Below are 18,547 nucleotides of genomic sequence, written 5' to 3' on the forward strand. Positions count from 1 at the left end.
CAGCACTCCAGGTGGGGCCTCGCAAGGGCAGAGCAGAGGGGCACAATCACCTCCCTCAACCTTCTGGCCACTCCTCTGTTGATGCAGCCCAGGATACAGCTGGCATGAATCCCTGGGCTGCAAGCACACACTGCTGGCTCATGTTGAGCTTTTCATCCACCAGAACCCCCAAGTCCTTCTCTGCAGGGCTGCTCTCAGTGACTTCTTCTCCCAGTCTTTGCTCATGCCTGGGATTGCCCCAACCCAGGTGCAGCACCTTTGCACTTGGACTTGTTTAACTTGGTTCACATGGGCCCAAACCTCAAGCTTGTCCAGGTCTCTTTGGATCACATCCCTTCCTTCTTTGGTATCAATTGCACCACTCAGCTTGGTGTCATCTACAAATTTGCTGCACCGTCTCTTGAACAGTACCAGTCCCCAGACAGACCCCTGAGGGACATCACTTGTCACCAACCTCCACCTGGACACAGAGCCATTGACCAACACTTCTGGGTGTGACCCTCAAGCCAACTCCTTGTCCACTGAATGGTCCACTCATCAAATCCTTCTCTCTCCAATTTGGAGACCAGGATGTCAGGTGGGACTGTGCCAAAGGCTTTAGAGAAGTCCTGGTAGATGACATCAGTCGGTCTTCCCTTGACAACTGATGCAGTCACTCCGTTGTAGAAAGCCACCAGATTGGTCAGGCACGATTTGCCCTTGGTGAAGCCATGCTGGCTGTCTCGGATCACCTCTTTGTCTTGCATGTGCCTTGACACTGCTTCCAGGAGGATCTGTGCCATGATCTTGCCAGGCACAGAGGTGAAGCTCACCATATTATGTTCAGCAACAAAAGCTGGGGTAAAGGAGTAAGAACGGGACATTTGGAGTGATGGCATTTGTTTTCCCCAGAAACTGTCAGGCATGATGAGCCCACTTCCTGGGAGTGGCTGAACACCTGCCTACTGATAGGAAGTAGCAAATGAATTCTTGTTTTGTTTTATTTTGCTTGTGTATGTGGCTTTTTTTTTTTCAGGGGGCTTTGTTTCAACCCATGAGTCTCACACTTGTACCTTTCCAATTCTCATCCCCAACCCACCTGGGGAGAGTTAGCGAGTGGCTGTGGGGAACTTCAGCTGCTTGCTGAGGTTACACCACATTAGTGACAGCTCAGACTTTTATTAAAATGACCCTGAGCAACCTCCTGAAGATATACACCTGAGCAAAACAGTGATAAAATATTGAGAGGGTAAATAGACAATTATGATTCCAGAAAAAATATTTCAATAGAACCAGAAAAAAAAAAAAAAACTTAGAGTTGATCAGGACACAGGATGTACAGAGAAAAACCCAAATGACACACAAAAGTTACCTTCATTTTCCACCCACAGAATGTGAAAACTGCCTAGTGGATACTGTACTATTGGCCATATCACTGGTGTACAGCCCCTGTGGCTGCTGAGGTTTTCGAGATGGTTTGTTAGGTTTTCCAGGCTTGCTTCAGGTCTGTGGGTGATGCTCATTTCTCTCTGTAGGGCTGGAGGCAGCTCAACTGAGAAAGTGCCAGACTGAAACAGCAGCAAATGAAGTAGCTCAATGACTGTAGTTTTACCACCAAACAGAAGTTGTGGAGGGGAAGGGGATGAATGAAATTCATAAGTTGTACATTGCAGTTGAGAAGCTGTGGATAATTTAATAGAGAACAAATAAATAAGATCCGTGCAACACCAATTTAAAGCATAAAGGTGTAAAACACTAATGCTACTTTGAAATAGGGCATGAAAACTTAATGAGTTGAGAAAGCACAGGAGCAAGTAATCAATAAAGCAATGATCACATTAGGCTATACATGAAAACATATGTGGGTCATGTACAGTATAATGGACTCTATTTTAGGGGGAAAAAAAAATGGGCTTCCTCCTCTCACTGAAACAGAGACCTGTAAGTATGTAGCAGTCTGTAAATAGTATTAAGTTGTTTGAAACTAAGCATCCAAAATGTGAGAAATGTGAGGCATTTGTGATTCATTAATTTGTCTGAAAATGGGTGCCATAGTCCATAAAATAATTGCACTTCCTTGTATTTGCTGGTTGCTTTCAAGTTGTTTCTACATTTAGTAGGATTAAAACTGAAACAGTTTTGTTTCTACCTGCTTCTTCATGGAAGAACGAAGCAAAGCTTCTGTTTCTTCCTGCCCAGGCACAGCTAGAAAGAGGACATCTGGAAAGCCACAACCCATACACTGTCAATGTGAGAGTGTCGCTACAGTCTGCAGCTCTATACCATCGACATTCCTTTGCACTTTTTTTTCCTTCAGAATTTGGTAAGAAAGGTTATTTAAAAACCATTCTATATCTTGATAATCTTCAGGCCATCGCAGATATTGACTCCTTTGTAAATAGATTTGAATTGGTTTGTGCTTCATCAGTTGATACTGAGAAAGTGACCCAACTACTACCATAATGAGGACATCTTTCAGATCACTAAAGTACCTGCTCTGGGCAAAATTAAAGGCTTCCACACACCACCCATCTTTGAGAAACTGTCTGGTCACAATGCAAATTGTTTTTCTGCTGTTCCAAATGGCATCAAGAATATTGTTGATATGTTCTTCCCCAGGCATGAAATCTCGTTCCTCAAAGCACAAGGTAAATCTGTTTTTATCAAAATACTGTGAATCCAGGTGCTTTAGCAAAGAATTCTGGACCCATTCAAAATCATTTTTGCTGTAGCACAAATATGCATCATACTTGTATTCACTTGTACCTGCTGCTCGTGGATGGCTGTCTATCAATTGTTTTGTGATAGTTTTATACCAGACAAAACAAATCCCCCGACAGCGAGTAAAAATGATGACTGCCATTAAGAACATTAGAAGGGTGGTGGACGTGAAGATGAATACCGAGAATCTGAGTGTCTGCTGGAGTTCATCTTCATCGCAATCATGTGTCAGAAATGATAGTGGTTCCCCTGCCAACACAGGTGGGTACACACAGTACCTGTCAAACTGTGAGCCAGCTAGAGTTACATTGGTTTCATTTAGCCACACTAGTAGGCTCTTTAAAGTACAATCACAGACATAGCTGTTATGTGTTATATCCAGAGTACTCAAAGACATAAAGACTTCAGGCTCAGGGGAAAAAAGATGGTTTCCAGACAAGTTTAGGTGTCTTAGGCTTTTTGGAAAAATCCCAGGAGAGAGATGAGACAAGAGGTTGGAAGCCAGATCAAGTCCTTCTAGAGATATTAGGCCACTAAAAATTCCCTGTGGAAGAGCATTAAGGTAGTTGTTGTTAAGAAGTAGAACCTGAAGTTTGGACAGTGGCCTGAACACATCCAGACATGAACCTCTCTCCCACACAAGCTGTAACATGTTTTCTCCTAGATCCATAAAAATTAACTGATTGTTTTCTGTAACAGTAACGCTTTTCTCACAATAAGAGAAGCGATTCTGTTTTAAGAAGATATACTGCACACCTGGAACTTGGAAAATAACATACAGGTCACCCAGATCTGCCAACCAATTTCTCTCTAATACAAGATACGTGGCAGCTATTGCTGTGTTAGATATAGACATTAACTTATTTTCACCTAAAGAGGCATACATCAGACGTGGAAAGGAAGGGAGTTTTTTAATGGCATTGTCTCTCAGATTGATTATTTTCAGATTTACTAATTTACTGAATGATTTTTGACCAATCATGCCAATATGGTTTTGCTGCAAATCAATGTACATTACACTATGTAACCCCTCAAAAGTATAATCATACAGCTCACCTAAAAGATTACTTGAGAGATTGAGAGTTATTAGTTTTCCCAAGCCAAAAAATGCTTGCTTTTGGATCTGATTCACCTTGTTTCTGAAAAGGTTTAGTGATTCCAGATTACCAAGGCTTTTAAAGATTAATGAATTGAGAGAGAAAATGTAACCATTGGAAATATCAAGCACACGAAGATCACTTTTTGCTAGCCCTGTAAATGTATCACTATCTGGATTTTTTAAGTTATTGTATCCAAATCCTGAGCCCATTGTATGAAAGCTAAAACTTAAAGTATTGATTGGAGTCCCTTTAATGGCTGTACAGAAATGCTGGACTTTCTTTGTGCTCCAGCCATTCTGACTAACGTCCAGTAAGTTAAAGGTAATATTTCTGAAAGGATTTGGGCATTTGGCCCAGATGGCTTCATTAATCTTATACAAATAAGTATCACTGAGGCTAAAAAATGAAAAGTGTTTTCCTTGGAAGCTGGTAAGATTGCTTTCACACAGTTTGGATATGTCATTGAATTTCAGGTTCACACTTTTCAAGACTGTTAGATTATAAAACAAGGAATGAGGCTGAAGTTTTGTTATTTGGTTTCCTGAAAGATCCAATTTTTCTAATGAGATCAAATCTTGAAAGTAGCGCTCCTCAAGGATGGAAGCTCCAAGGTTGTTGCGAAACAGCCGGAGTTCAGTCAAACTTGTCAAGCCCACAAAAACATCAAGATCCAGCTGAAGAATCTCATTTTGTCCTAAGTCTAAAACACGGAGGTTTGGCAGGTTCCTGAAAGCTTCTTTTCCTACGATAACAGGTGAGACATATTGTGTTCCAATTTCCAAGTACAACAAATGCTCCAGTAGTGGAAATGAAGATGAATTCACTTCTCTGATATAGTTCAAACATAGCAAAAGCTTCACGGTGTTCTTTGGCACAGGTGGAATAGCTGTGAGGTTGCACGAACGATACATGGCAACTAGGGCTTCTGAATAACACCTTCTAGATGCAAATGTATTTCTAGCTAGTGATATTCCAAAAACAAGTACTAGCTGTTGATGTAACATCATGAATCTGTATGAAAGAAGTGAAAATAGTAAGCATTAATTCTGCTACTATCTGCAATAAGTGGTATAGCAGGTTTTTAATAGTTGTAGAATAGAAGACTAATGTCATGTTAAAAATTACTAGTGATTTGGATTTATCCTTTCTTTGAAGTCTAATAAGCATCATCTGATAGTCTCAGAAAATGGATCCTAAAGAGACACGAGCACCTCTGATACGAAAAGTAATTCTCCTGATCTACATCTTAAGGTCAGCACCAAAACCCCAATAGTTAAGTAACAATGTCTTAGTCTAGCAATTTAATTTGCATCATGAAAGTGACAACACTGGTATATTAGCTTAATTCCTTAATTGGTGATCCAAACAGGTTTAAACAGTTTGGATTACTAAAGTATAAATGCCTCATCCAGTCATCAGAACAGGGCAGGCCAGTGCTGCCCTCTCCCTCAGCTCTCTACTTGTGAGGACAATGATGCTATCTGGAGTGTAGGTTGCTCTAACACAGTAGTGCCTAACAGCCATGAAGTTCCTAAAAGGGGAACTTCATATGGGGCTCTGTAACTCTGAGATTAACCCTGCAATGTGAAATTGTTCTTGAAAGAGTGGTAAAATAGTTTTAGAATAGGCAGGTGCAAGGCTAACAGTGAAGGAAAAGAAAAATGTGGCAGCCTGAAAACAGTGCTGCAAGATGTGAAAAAATACATTTGCTGAACTGTAAATTGCTAAGTTATTGCAAAAAGGTACATAACATAATTTATGCAACCCGATGGTGAATATATTTATTAATTTATTCACACACTGGATTTTCCATGCGTTATACCATCTGTCGGCCTGTCTCTCTCAGACATAAATCTCTTCAAAGAAAGGAAAGTCTTTTTCGTTGAGCATGTTACAAAATAAAGCAAATTATTATCACTAAAGTAGTTGTTTGTGTACTGTAGTTAAAAAACAAAACAAAACAATGTTAGCTAAGGTTGCAACCATCTGCCTCTCCTTTTTAAACACCATTATTTGAACTGATTTACTGACTGGCAATCCAATGTAAGATGGGGAAAGAGAGTTGGGCTTTGACCCAGTAATTGAAAAGAGGTAAATCCCATTAATTATTATTATGATTTAAGCACACTGATTCTTTAAAGCACAAGTACAGAACGCTGTGCAGAATTTAGAACTTGAACTAAAAACATCTTATGCTTGTTGCTGTCATACCAAGTGCACAGACTTCTAGGAAATGAGGAAGTATGTCAGTAGAAACCAGTCTGATATTCACATTTCAAATACCAAAGGAAAGACCTAGCCATTTTTATAGACGCCACAAGTAAGAATTACAAGGTTATAATAGTACAGTTAAATCTCATTAACTTTGACACAATCTCACGGAACCTAACATTTTTTGTTGATGGTTTCAAAGTCATCAAGTTATACTGAAATTTGAACTCGCAAGCATCTAACCATTACGATGACTAAGATGAGTCTGTAAATTTCCACCTTAAGGGCTCAAATTTCAAGTGGGAAATACACACCCTACAACTTTGTATTTCATGTTTTTATCTTGTCAGTTTTTAAGACAGTTTTGTGGTTTGAGTCAAGACCTTGTTCTTGAATGTGAAAGAGATGATGATAGATGGTGAGGATAGAGTGTTAAATTCAAAAGTTCTGGCATTCAAATTTAATTCTCATTTTGTCTCAGCAAATATTTAGGATTTGCTCCAAATAAAAGCAAATTGCAGGCAATAAGTATCAAAATTCTTTTAAGAGATTTTAACTGCATCTACAGGAAATTATCCATAATACTACAAAAAAATTATACTTTTTATCCTCTTTTTTGACTTAACATACACTGTTAAGGGGACATTTTAAATAGCCAACACTATAATATTTAAGTTCCTACAAGATATTGTAGGTTAGTAAAAGAAGACACAGCTAAACATATAGCAAGCAGATCATTATTTTACAGATGTTTAGATTCCATTCCAGGTATCTGCTCAAATGCTATAGCTGTTGTTTTTGTTTGTTTGTTTGTTTTTGTTTGTTTGTTTTTGTGTTTTTTTGTTTGTTTGGTTGGTTGGTTGGTTTGTTTTGTTTTGTTTGAGTTTTGGCAAAGTCATAACATTAGCAAAACTGATGACAGATAGAAAGTACTTTGGAAGTCAACATTTAATATAAATGTATACCAACTTACCACAAGAAAAAGCTCAAAAAGTTTAGAGTGGAGCTATGAGAAAACATTGTTTATTATTTTTAAATTAAAAAATTTAATGATTTTTACTAAAATGATTTTTACTATCAGAAAATAATTATAAAAAAAGGTAAAATATTTTTAACCACCTCTGCTTTTACATTTTATCTGCTTCTCTATGTTATTGTAAGTTAAAAATCTCTATCAATCTCTTAACAGTCCTAATACTTCACCTCAGCTCAGGTTTGGTGACAAGGAAGGTTTCATTTGTAAACTGTTTGCTCCCTCAATGTTTTCTGCAAAAGCTACTACTTTTTCCCCACAGATCTGGGCTCTTCATGAGCAAGAGCAAGATGCTAGCAGCATAATGCCTGTTACTGTGCTTGTGAAGACAGCAACAATTTTTAATTTAATAGAATCTCCCTATCTAGTACTTTGTACAACCCTTCACCATTAGGTACTTTAATAGCAATAATATAGGTACATTAGTACCTACAACCTTTTGGGAAGAGTATTTTTCCTACAAAATGACCATCATCCCATTCAGTTACATGCATGTTCCTGGAGATGAAGGATTGTATAAATGCTTAATTTGTTATTGAAAAATGGAGCAATGAAGTTTAGAGAACGAGAGCTCTGCATGTGGCGTTTTGTTTCTTTCTTCTTCAGTGATGTCAGAAGGGGTAAGCAGCAAAGGGAACGAGAAAAGTAGCAGGAGGAAGAGGAAGAAAAAACACAGCAAATGCTTTGGGGGTGGAAAGTCATTAGCAGGTAAGTTTCTAAGCAATGGAAAGAACTTTTACAATACAAGGTGAATCTAGATCTAAAAGCAGCAAGCAAATGCACACAGAATGCAAATATTGTAGTTTGTGTCTTGGACTCCCTAGGAAGTATGCATCTGGATCAGTGAAGGCAGATTCAGCTGCTTAGAGTAGTCTGGAACTGACCTATAACATTGCACTACCTTTTAAAAAAAAAAACTAATTTTTGTTACCATGGTTTTAAATCACCTAGAAACCTTCACTAGCACAGCAAAAAAGGAAGGGAATTGACAGTACCTGAGAGTGGATGTTGTAGTGCTGCCTGTCCTTCTCAGCACAGCTGTGTACATCTTAGGACATTGACAGAAGCGGTCAGTGAGCAAGGCCTGCAGTGTAGCTGAAAAGAGGAACTAAGACTGTCAACTTTTTCATGTACACAACTCAGGAAGAAGTTAGAATAACAGCTACTCCATGGAGAGTTGCAAAGCACTTGCCATTTCCCCTTCCCTGTCCCCAGCAAAAATGCACTGAGTCCACATAAATAAAGAATGGGTTACGTACCCTATTTTTCTCCTTGTTGATGGCTGAGAATGTTCACTTGCTATTTAAAAAGTGATACGAAAGGAAAATTTCAGTCTCAGAAGTGGTTTTGCACAGCTTTTAGTAGCATGCTTACTCTCCTCAGCAGCACCTCCTGTTTCTGCCACATAACCTAGGTCAAATAGGAACCAGCACAAGCCGGCTCAACTGATAGGCACTCGTGTACCCATGAAAATAATCAGCTGACCTAAATAGTTCTGAATTTTCAGCCAGAGCTTTTGGGGAACAAAACATCAGAAGTGCTGGCTAACTGGACAGGCTCTAGAGAAGAACGGTTTGATACAATTAACAACAAGCTTTAAAGAGTTTAAGATTTTTTTCAGTAACTCATTGCAGTGACCCTGATATCCTCCTATGGAGGATTTCCCTAGATGACGACTCAGTCAGTGAGAGGAGTTGTGTTACCCACCACAAGAACAGACTGTCTGAAGTAATTCTATACAGATGAAGTCTTGTGATCAAGAATACTCATAATTTAGGTCTGTGGGATGTGGTCAGCAGATAAAGACTAGACAGAGGTAAAGCTGGTAAATTTTTATTTAACTGCACGCACACACACACACAAGAAGGTTGCAAATAGTTTGCTCATGCTAACTTTCACAAAAACATCTAGGCCATTTTCTGTAGGCCACTGGATGACAGGTGAGTGTTGTGTATATATAATAAAGGTACCAATAAAGTGCTCCATGAAGGCTCCCCCAAGGATATAAAGCTGTTGTCTTTTCACATCAGTCTCCAGAGGGTTTGTAACTGCTGTGCAAGGCTCCTTAACCTGAGGTGCACCAGTGCAATGGCTGCACGTACCAGGAGTAGTAGAAGGACATGGTGGTGCTGTGCAGGTTGACTAGCTGAAGGAAGGGCCTTTTGGATCAGATTTCGGGGGACTTGGCTGCCTATATGCTACTAAGTTCACATGAACAGAAAAATTTGCTTTTCCCAATCTCATTCTTCAATTCCTGGGTCCCTTCCTGCCATACAAATGAAAGAGCCTCTCTGTTCTGTTATACCTCTATATCCAGTCATGCCACAATTCCACAGAGAAGAGAGTCATTTCTACTTCTCAGAGAAGTGCAGAACAAGTTAAATATCCTTATCTAATATTCTTACATGATTTTCTTCACTCATGGCGACACTTATGGACATCTTCCTAAGAGACTGGTTATACACACTAACTGTAAAGGACTATCTGTATTTTTTAATTGGTAAAATTTCTCAGAACCTTCAAAAGACCTTCAATGAGCACCCTCTTTCTTTTAATCTCATGGTAAGCCTGCTGAAAAGAAGTTTGTGTACAATACTTACCTAGGCCATAATAGAGATCTTAAAAAATAAATCACAACCAGTAAGACTTTGTTCTTAGATTGACCAGATAAAGGACAACTGGTACTGTGAAAATACGTATTGTTGCTGTTATCCAATTAGATCAAATCTACCCACTGAAACAAAAATAAATAAATAAATCTCCAAGCTTTTGTCCAGGCTCTAAGCCATCCCAATATATGCATTTGTGCTCATAAAAACTTGCAATGTAAACAAACTGAACATATGGGACCTGTCTAGTCAATTACACCATAAAAAAAAAAATATTAATTAGATGATTAATGAATGTGCACCTTTGAAGCCCCTGAGCCTCTCCCTTAAGCTGCTAGAACACTAAACTCAAATACAGCATTTTCCGACTTAAAATCAGAGAGCATATTATAAGGCAAGTGAGTACTGAGACAGTTCTTTTCACAGGTGGGGGACCTAAGTCAAGAAGTTATTATGTGATCTGACAGAGCAGAAGGGCCAGAAAAACCAGCCACTGGTTTGGGTAATCAGAAGCTACATATTGGATGTAATTATCTAGATCCTATTCATCATTTAGATTCATTTTTGATATCCCCTCAGATTATAAGATGAGATGCAGGCATGCACACTTCAGAGAGCGTGATTCCTCTATTCTTCTTCTGCTATTACAGTTCTTTAAAACAATGTGGTCTCCAGAAGGACAGGGGAAAAAATTGAACATACAGACTAAAGCATGCTCTGGTCCATTTCTCTGGGGGACAGGAGTAAACCAGATAGACAGAAGAGGGAGTGCTGCAGCCCCAGACTCCAGCTCCTGGAACTGTTTTGAGTGTCTCCCTCCTGAACAGAGGCAGCCTGCTTTTCTGTGCTTGAGCAGCCAGCTGGGTGGTTATTGCAGCGAAGGGACCCACTGCTGGGCACTGGCCCATCTGTCAACCCCAGGCAGCCCAGGCTGCTCTGTCACTGTGTCTGATAGGGGATGACGAAGGCAGAGAGAGCCTCAAATAGCCTCGAGAAGAGGACCAGCAAGGTTTCTTACTCTCTTCCAGGTTGTAGAGAAATGAACTTCTCAAGGCTTCAATGAGGACAGTGAAGATTCCGTTTTTTTCAACTAACTGCTATGGTTGCTTCCCAGCAGGGACACTTGCTCACTTGCACAAAGTGCTTGTGCTCAAGAATTCTTGTCTCATACCCTGAGTCCATCTTGACTTCTTTTTCTTTGAAAGTTAACATGTGATAGCTGCCTAGTCTAGACTAGAAACCACTCCAGTGAAGCAGCATTTCCCTTGAGAAACCAAGAAACATAGCTATTGTTTTGGGCTGTGTTTCTCACACAGAGGATTTAGCTCAGGGACAAAAGGGCCTTTTTTTTTTTTTTTTTTTTTTTTTTTGTGTGTGTGTGTGTGTGTGTGTGTGTGTGCACGCTTGCAGGATAATTAGAAGCAGCCAAATTTAAAACTGTCTCCTGGAAAACGTCAAAGAGATCATAGGAAGTAACTATCAGGAATGACAGCTGAGTTGGAGGTTGCCATTTTAAACTTACAGGAGGCCAGCTTTCAGAGAATTGACAGAAAACCTTGGGGAAGGGGCAGTGAATAGAGAAGCAGCATTCAGACTAACTCCTAGGATCACAAGCAGAATTTGGTATAGCCTTATCTACAAAACTAATCTTTTTATAAAGCCAAGCAGCACTGTCATGCCAATGAAATTGTGGCCAAGCATAAAACAGCAGTAAGTAGCTGAAGTCAGCAAACATGACTAAATGGCCACTTGGAAGGGAAATGGCACAGTAGCCACTCTGTCACTCCTGGGACCCAATCTGGGCAGAGTATTTATTAAAGAAGTTTTAGAAGAGTGTGGAGACAGGTGTTGATAACAGATAACAAAGATGTTTGCTTTTGCAAGTATGTTTAAAAAAAGCAACTGATAGATAACAAGCTGCAAATGGCCAGTGACAAAAGAACCAAAAACGTCTTGCAAGGCAGACAACTGGTCTGCCCAGCATTTCAGTTAAGTTAAAAACCTCCTCCCCTCTTTCCTGGAATTGGGATGTTGAAATGATACCTCTGAATTTCTTTGCAATAGGTCTTAGATTAGAATAGGTTTGAGTTAGCTCCACCTCATCGGTGGAGGAGCAAAAAACGTGGAAATTGCGCTCACGAGTGCAGGTGACATAAGTTTATGCTGCAGAACCTGCTGTGCGAAGGAGACATAGCAAGCAGACAAGGCAGAAAAGCCAGGAGACTACCTGAAACAGTTACTGCATTGAGGAATTCTCCAGTATGCCGCACCACCAACCCTTTCTGTAGTACAAATACCTACCTATTAACTGTGAGCACTGGTTATTTTCATCCGGAGGCACTCTCCTCCTCTTCTGTTGCTGCTCTTACACCTCAGTGAATAACATCCAAGATTCATTGAAGACGTGTTTCTGTCTAATGGGGGGGATGCTCTGCACAGAGGCCGAAGGAAGGGGGGAAGAGATCCGACCTCAGCACATTTTGCACAGCCTGATGACACAAATGCTTACCCAGAAGGCCTCCCTACAGAACAGCCTGGAGACTTTTCTTGCCCTTCCTGTTACATGTAAGCTGGTTCCTGCTTCTTGCTGTCTCAATCAGCTTCTGGAAGTTCTTGCACAATGACATAGCTTCAAAAAGAAGCCGAAGAATGGCAAGAAACCTGTTGCCAGTCAGGAGGAAGGAAGGCAGATGTCCTCAGGCGGAGGACACAGCTGCGTTAACTCTCCCATGCCCTGGCTGAATGCTCCCAGCAATAAGGCATGGAGTGGAGTGTACACACAGTGTGCGGTGACAGCTGAGCATCGATCTCATTTTAAACCAAATCGGCAGCCACTGCCTCATTTTGGACAGCCACAGCTAGAGGTACGCATCAAAGCACTGCAGAAGGGGGCTCCGAGCTGGGCGCCCGGCTCGGCTCTGCTCGGCGCCCCCCTGCCTGCGGCTGAGCCTCCACTAGAGAGGACCCCCGCGGCCCCCAGCTGCCCCCACTCACCTCCACCTCCTCCGTCCCGTCCCATCCCGTCCCGGGCACGGCGGGGGCTGCGGGCAGGGGCTGAGCCGGGAGCCCAGCGCCGGCCGTGCCCAGCACTGGCAAGGAAGCAGCAGCGGGGGCCGGGGGTGTCGGCGGCGCGGCAACGAAACCCAAAAGAGAGGAGAAAGACATCCAGGAGAAGCCGGGAGGAATTAAGCACCGGCAGGTGAATTAGCTCCAAGGGTGGGAGTCCCGACTGGCTTCCTGCGGGCGGCCGCTAGGTGTCGGGAAGGGGATCTGGCTTCGCCCGGCTTCTTCCGAAGAAGCAGTTTAATGCATAAAAGGCGATCCCACCGCCTCACCTCAGTCCACACAGCGCAAGCTGCTTGGTGCCTGAGCTGTTCCAGCTGATCTGCCAGTAGAAAGACCCCCACACCCCCGTCTCTTACCTCCAGCACTGCTTGCCCTGGGATGTGCGCTGCCTCCAAGCAAAGCCTGCTGCAAGCCGCTGACCCTCTGCTCGCAGGCTTAGCCCATTTCCGACGGTCAGCCTGTTCTGCCTCCTTCATTGCCTTACACGAAGCTGATTTATGTGCCTGTTACGGTAATTCTTGAAGAGGAATGTAAACAACAGGAATGAAAAGAGGTCTAAAAAAGAAATGACGTTTTTATTACGTATTTAGATACGCAGTAATTTAAGCTTTTATTTTTCACTTAAAGACATCTGGAAATTGATGCTCGTTGTAAAAGTGCTTGTTTCTTAAGTTTTTCACTGGCCCAGCCAACTAACTTTTTAGCACACTGCTGCCTGGCCATACCCGCAGCTGTGAGCTGGGGATTTAGTTGCATTGCATGGGAGAAATAGGTTCCTAAAACAGTGGTTATACACATTACATCACGTTAACCAAAGCATGACCTAATCTCGATAGTTAGAAGTGTGGAACCAAGGGTCATGTCTTAAGATTCACCTGTTAAATTAAACGAGTCTCACCTCTGTTGGGGTTTGCACAACTCTAAACCTGTTTTAGAGATGAATGTCTAAAACAGCCTACACACACAGCTTCCAGCAAGTTGTAGTACTCCTCGCCTACACCTACACTCCATGGCTACCTCACTCCTTCCAGAACCTCTCTTCTACTAGGATCTGAATGCTGCTTCTGTCCCTGATGTGCCATGATGTCCCATCAGATCATAGGATATCTAGATAGGAAGTTCTCCCTCTGTACAGACGAAGCTGTTCTGCTTTATGTGGAATTGATTGGGCCAGAAATGATACCAAAGTGCCTGTCTTCTTGCTGCTCTTTTTTGTTTCTTTGTTTTTACTCATTATTTCTAATATTTATGTCACTTTTGTATTGGGTACTTATAAGTAATAATACATATACATATTTTAATTTAATCAGTGCAGCTCTTTGGTTGCCTGTGATCTATTCTACTTGTTAAATCAGGTGAGAGACTGCAACACACCCAGGCACTGAAGCAACAGCTCAAAGGCCACTGAAAACAGGACTTGTGTATCTGGAGATAAGTAATTTTGCTAAACTTGGAATAATTTAAATGAAACACAGGGAATCAGACAAAGCCAAATACATCAGTTTAGGAAAAGTCCTATGAAATTCTGGCAGATCACATGGGATATTAAAAAAGTGTCTGTTTTGTGCAAATTTTCAGTGTGAGGAAATGGTTGAGATACTTATGCCAAAATACATAATGCTAATTTTCTATTCAGTCCTGCTTTTCTCTCTCATAATTGTATAGATGGAACTGGGTGCCTGAAGTTTTGTGTATTTTCAGTACTGATCTAAGCCGTAATTAATAGGAAAAGGCAGTAAGGATGTAGTTAAGTCTCTTGTCTACCCAGCCAGCCACCACAGCATTTCTTTGCAGGTGGTGGCAGTAAGACCCAGTGACAGGATTTAGTCATGTTTGCACATACCTCACCCTGTTTCTTGTGTGGATACTTCGCTTATCATTCCCTTGCTGTAGCTTGGATGTGTAGACTTTAAGCATCTTTTATTTAATATATTTTGTACGTTTCAGCACAGAAGCTTCTAGCATAGTGGCATAGTATTCAGTGCTGTTTGTTGTACAGTCAGTTCCTGCTAACAAGTAGTCACAAATTTTTCACTTTGTGAAAGCTCTTGCCAAGGTTTGGTTGAAAATCCAACCTAGGACATTTTTAGGTTGATGCATTGACTTTGATTTATCACTGAACTATGTTCACAGACTATTGTTACAAGTGAAATCTTGCTACTGGATTAAATCCTTCTGATTCTATTATTAAAAAACTCTGAGTTTAAAATGTGTAAATCACACGACTCTGTGTAAAAGATGTCAGTATATTCAGCTCCTATGCCTGTATAAGTCAGAGAGTAAAGAAACAGCTAAGTTGTCTGTTAAAGCAGCCTGTTACTTTCTCATACTCCCCTTCCCCCCCTCCCCCAACACACCGTATTTTCCATAGCTCTGTGCTGACATCTTTAAATGCCTTCATCCGTAGAGGAATGTAATTCCTAATGATACAGATGAAGGTGTTGTGTTTTGTTGACAAAAGGAACACCTACACAACCATGTCATGGTATTCAGACGCTTGCAAGAAATGATTGAAGCTAAAACAAAAATTGTCTTTCTGCTGCTGTATCTATGTATGGATACGTTTCCAGCTCCTCCTTTGTGTTATGCAAGCCACATACACGTGGTGAGCTAGATGCCTAGTAGGCAGGTTTATGTGCAAATGCCACTGCCTGCAGTTCTGCTGAGCTCAAGTCAGACACTTCTGAACTCTCTGACTGAGATCCCATTGGCACCATAACGGATTAGGAAAGATGTAAAAAGAAAAGATGTTCTCTCCACTGTGCACATGAAAACACCAAAAATACAAGTAATTACAAAATTTCACTGTGTCCTAGATAGTTGCAACTTCTTGACCTTAAGTACTGAGATACTTAATTTTAAGGATATTAGTAATTTCAAGAAAATACCTTATATGAAAGTTCATTTATGAAATCCAATAAAAGCTTTAACAGATTTTGTAACATATAGACGTTTGTTTCATATTTTGGTAAGGACTTCAACAGGTCAATAGGTTGTTTATTGTTATGGTTTATTACCAACTATGATGTCTTCTGTGGTTGTGCTTGTAACATTTCCAGTGTATACCACTCCAGTTTCAACATGCTAATAAAATGTCTTAATAACGTACAATTTTTATAAGCCATCCTAAACAGCAACTGTGTTTTAATCTTTATTGAAGTAAGATCCAGAGGTGTTCTCCCTTAAATTTAATGGAGTGGATCTAATACTGAAAAAATGTGGCCCTTCTGTGTGCTGGTTATGCAAACGACATTTGCCAATTGTAATGAAGTCAGGCAATGAAATTCTAAGAGTCACAGAAGGTTATGTACGGTGAATGACTAATGCCTTCTAAATTAAGGTCTATAATTGTACTCCAGTGATTAATGCATTAAATTAGTGATTTCTTATGTGTAAGACTCTTATCAAATGTATTTCTTATTGTACCTCTGGGCTCTCCTGTAATGTATAATATGCAGGTGAAATACATGATCATTTCCCACAGGTTTCTTCTAAAGCAGTCTTCCACCCACACAAGATCAACACTGTAATAAAGTCATTATTTCTGGATACTCACATTTACATACCTTGCATAGATAATTAGATTAAGTCTCTTTGCCTTATGAGTCTCAGTTAGAATTATCATGTTAAATACCAAGAATTATTTGATTTTTTTCTTCCACCTGGATTTCACAACAAACAGCCAAATCTGTGATCTCAGTAAACCTCCAGCTTGCTTTTTTTTTTTTTTATTAAAGAAAAAAAAAAAGCCAAAGCGTGGGCTGTTTTGAGTATTTGAGAATTTTTTAAAGTGTTTTAGAAAGCTTTTATCAAAGCAGTGAACTGAACAGTTTATCCACAGAATGGATAGAATAAGACAAAATACATTTCTACATGTAGAAAGATAATTATGCTCCATTTGTGCATAAAGAAGGATCCAAAATGAGCACCTACAAATGCTTTTTTTCGGTTGTAGGTATCACTGATTTTGATCTGATGTTGGTGAGCTCCATTCTTAGTGAGACTGAAGACTTCAGAGAGGAAGGTTTTTGTATTTATGTGCCTTTATAGCCTTGGCTATCACTGAGTTCAATCCCAAGTATGACTATGTTAATATAAGCAAAGAAGAAAAAGGAAAGGTCAGCAAAGTTTGATCGATTTATAAAAGTGCTCTACCAGTCGTGACATTATAATAATTCAACATATTACACTTTAGCTTAAAAATTCGGGTATTTTCATTTTAACATACATTGAAAAGTGGAAGCAGACCAAAGTTTTATCTGTTTAAACTAGTGTGGTCAGATCTTGGTAAAACTGCTCGGAGGTGTGCTTACCATGCTTTGAATTCTGAAAAATAGCACAAAAAATGTAGAAAAAGATAGTGATTTGAAAACGATTCTGCCACCTGATGCTCTCAAAGGTCTGTGTAGATGGTAAGAGGAAAAATGTAGTATCTAGCCTGCAAACTATACAGCCCACATGGTCTGACCTCCACAGTTGTACAGGGCACATCCCTATTTTGAGCTCTGCTGCCAGACCAGACAGATGTAGCTGTAACTTCCACCTCTGGCCACACAGAATAGGAGACCTTCATTCAGGCAACGCCTGCCAGCCAGACATTATCCTCTTCCCCCTTTTCTGCAATAAACAAATAAATAAATAAATGCATAATATAAAAGCTGACCTGAAAGCTGTTTTTATACTAATCTAAATGCCTGTCAGACTTTGTGACTGTACTAAATTGGTCTGTGATGACTTTCCTGTTACTGAATTATCCAGCGTTTGTATGTGAGTGTACATATGCACATGCTCATGCAAGCTCTGGTCTCTACCCACAGAAATGCCCCAGGAATCACACAGTGCACGCAGCATCAGGTAAAACAGCTGCTAAAGTGAGAGACCCAAAAAATAATTCCTGCAGTGTTAACAAAAAGGGAACATAAAGGTAAAACAAAATCCACTGCTAACACCAAAAGAAATGTCCCATGAAATTGAAAATTGCACATGCTGACAATATGCCAAGTTTCTGCATGTAACTAGGATTTAAAAGTTGGCACCTCCAAGAAAGTCTTGTGAATCCTCTTGCACTCAAGACATCTATCATTTAACTTCAGCATATTCAACTGGGATGGCTGCATTGCTCCATTCTGACTGCTTTTCCAAATGTGAAAATGACAGCTGAATTGCCACATGTCATGATGTGCCATTCAAAAACACAAGGGCTAAGGAGAGCATCAGAAAAAGCACAGCAAATCACTTTTTACACTTCCAGGAACACTATTCTTTCTAGGATCTTCAAAGTGTTTTTTAGCAAAGTACATCATATCCTAGATAAAAGGGCCGAAGCATTTTTTTCACATGGAATGATGTCTGCAGGCATCAGAATAATAATCTGAAGTCTTGACACTAGCTCACATTTCTACGAAGAATCAATGGGAAGTGATCCACATAGATTCAAGAAGGACAAGGACTTTTTGGGCAGAAAGCTGGCTTGCTCACTAGCAGGGCTTTAAACTCAGCGGGGAAGGGAATGCACCGATAAATGATTCAGAAAAACACCTGAATGCCAATACTTTAAAAAACAGCAGGGAAACACCTGTGAATCATCCTATAGGAATTAGGAAGGACTCCTCTAAAAAGGTGACGATGCCCATAGTCCAGATGAAGTGCCTCTACATTGTTTTCCCCTGCATGCAGCAGGGGAAACAAGCAGGAGGAATTGGAAACCACGGTGCAATTAGAAAATTAGGATCTAATTGCTGTCATGGAAATGTGGTGGTATGAATCACACAGCTGGAACATTGGAATAGAGGGCTACAAGCCTTACAGGAAAGTCAGGCAGGGAAGGA

The 18,547-nt window shown here is 40.4% G+C and overlaps 1 protein-coding gene across 1 annotated transcript; it reads right to left on the minus strand.

The window, feature by feature from the left end:
* Positions 1–1,319: 1,319 nt before the first annotated feature.
* On the minus strand, positions 1,320–8,052 carry TLR5 (toll like receptor 5). The gene is made up of 2 exons (XM_032183518.1): positions 8,040–8,052; positions 1,320–4,811 (listed from the first exon to the last, which is right to left on the minus strand). The coding sequence occupies exon 2, from the start codon at positions 4,805–4,807 to the stop codon at positions 2,225–2,227; it is 2,583 nt and encodes an 860-aa protein (XP_032039409.1). The 5' UTR covers positions 4,808–4,811; positions 8,040–8,052; the 3' UTR covers positions 1,320–2,224.
* Positions 8,053–18,547: the final 10,495 nt, after the last annotated feature.

This window comes from Aythya fuligula, chromosome 3 (assembly GCF_009819795.1).
Source record: "Aythya fuligula isolate bAytFul2 chromosome 3, bAytFul2.pri, whole genome shotgun sequence".
Classification (NCBI taxonomy): Eukaryota; Metazoa; Chordata; class Aves; order Anseriformes; family Anatidae; genus Aythya; species Aythya fuligula.

Excerpts from the sequence above, each read along its gene's own strand:
- TLR5 (XM_032183518.1), bottom strand. The coding sequence starts at position 4,807 with ATGATGTTACATCAACAGCTAGTACTTGTTTTTGGAATATCACTAGCT.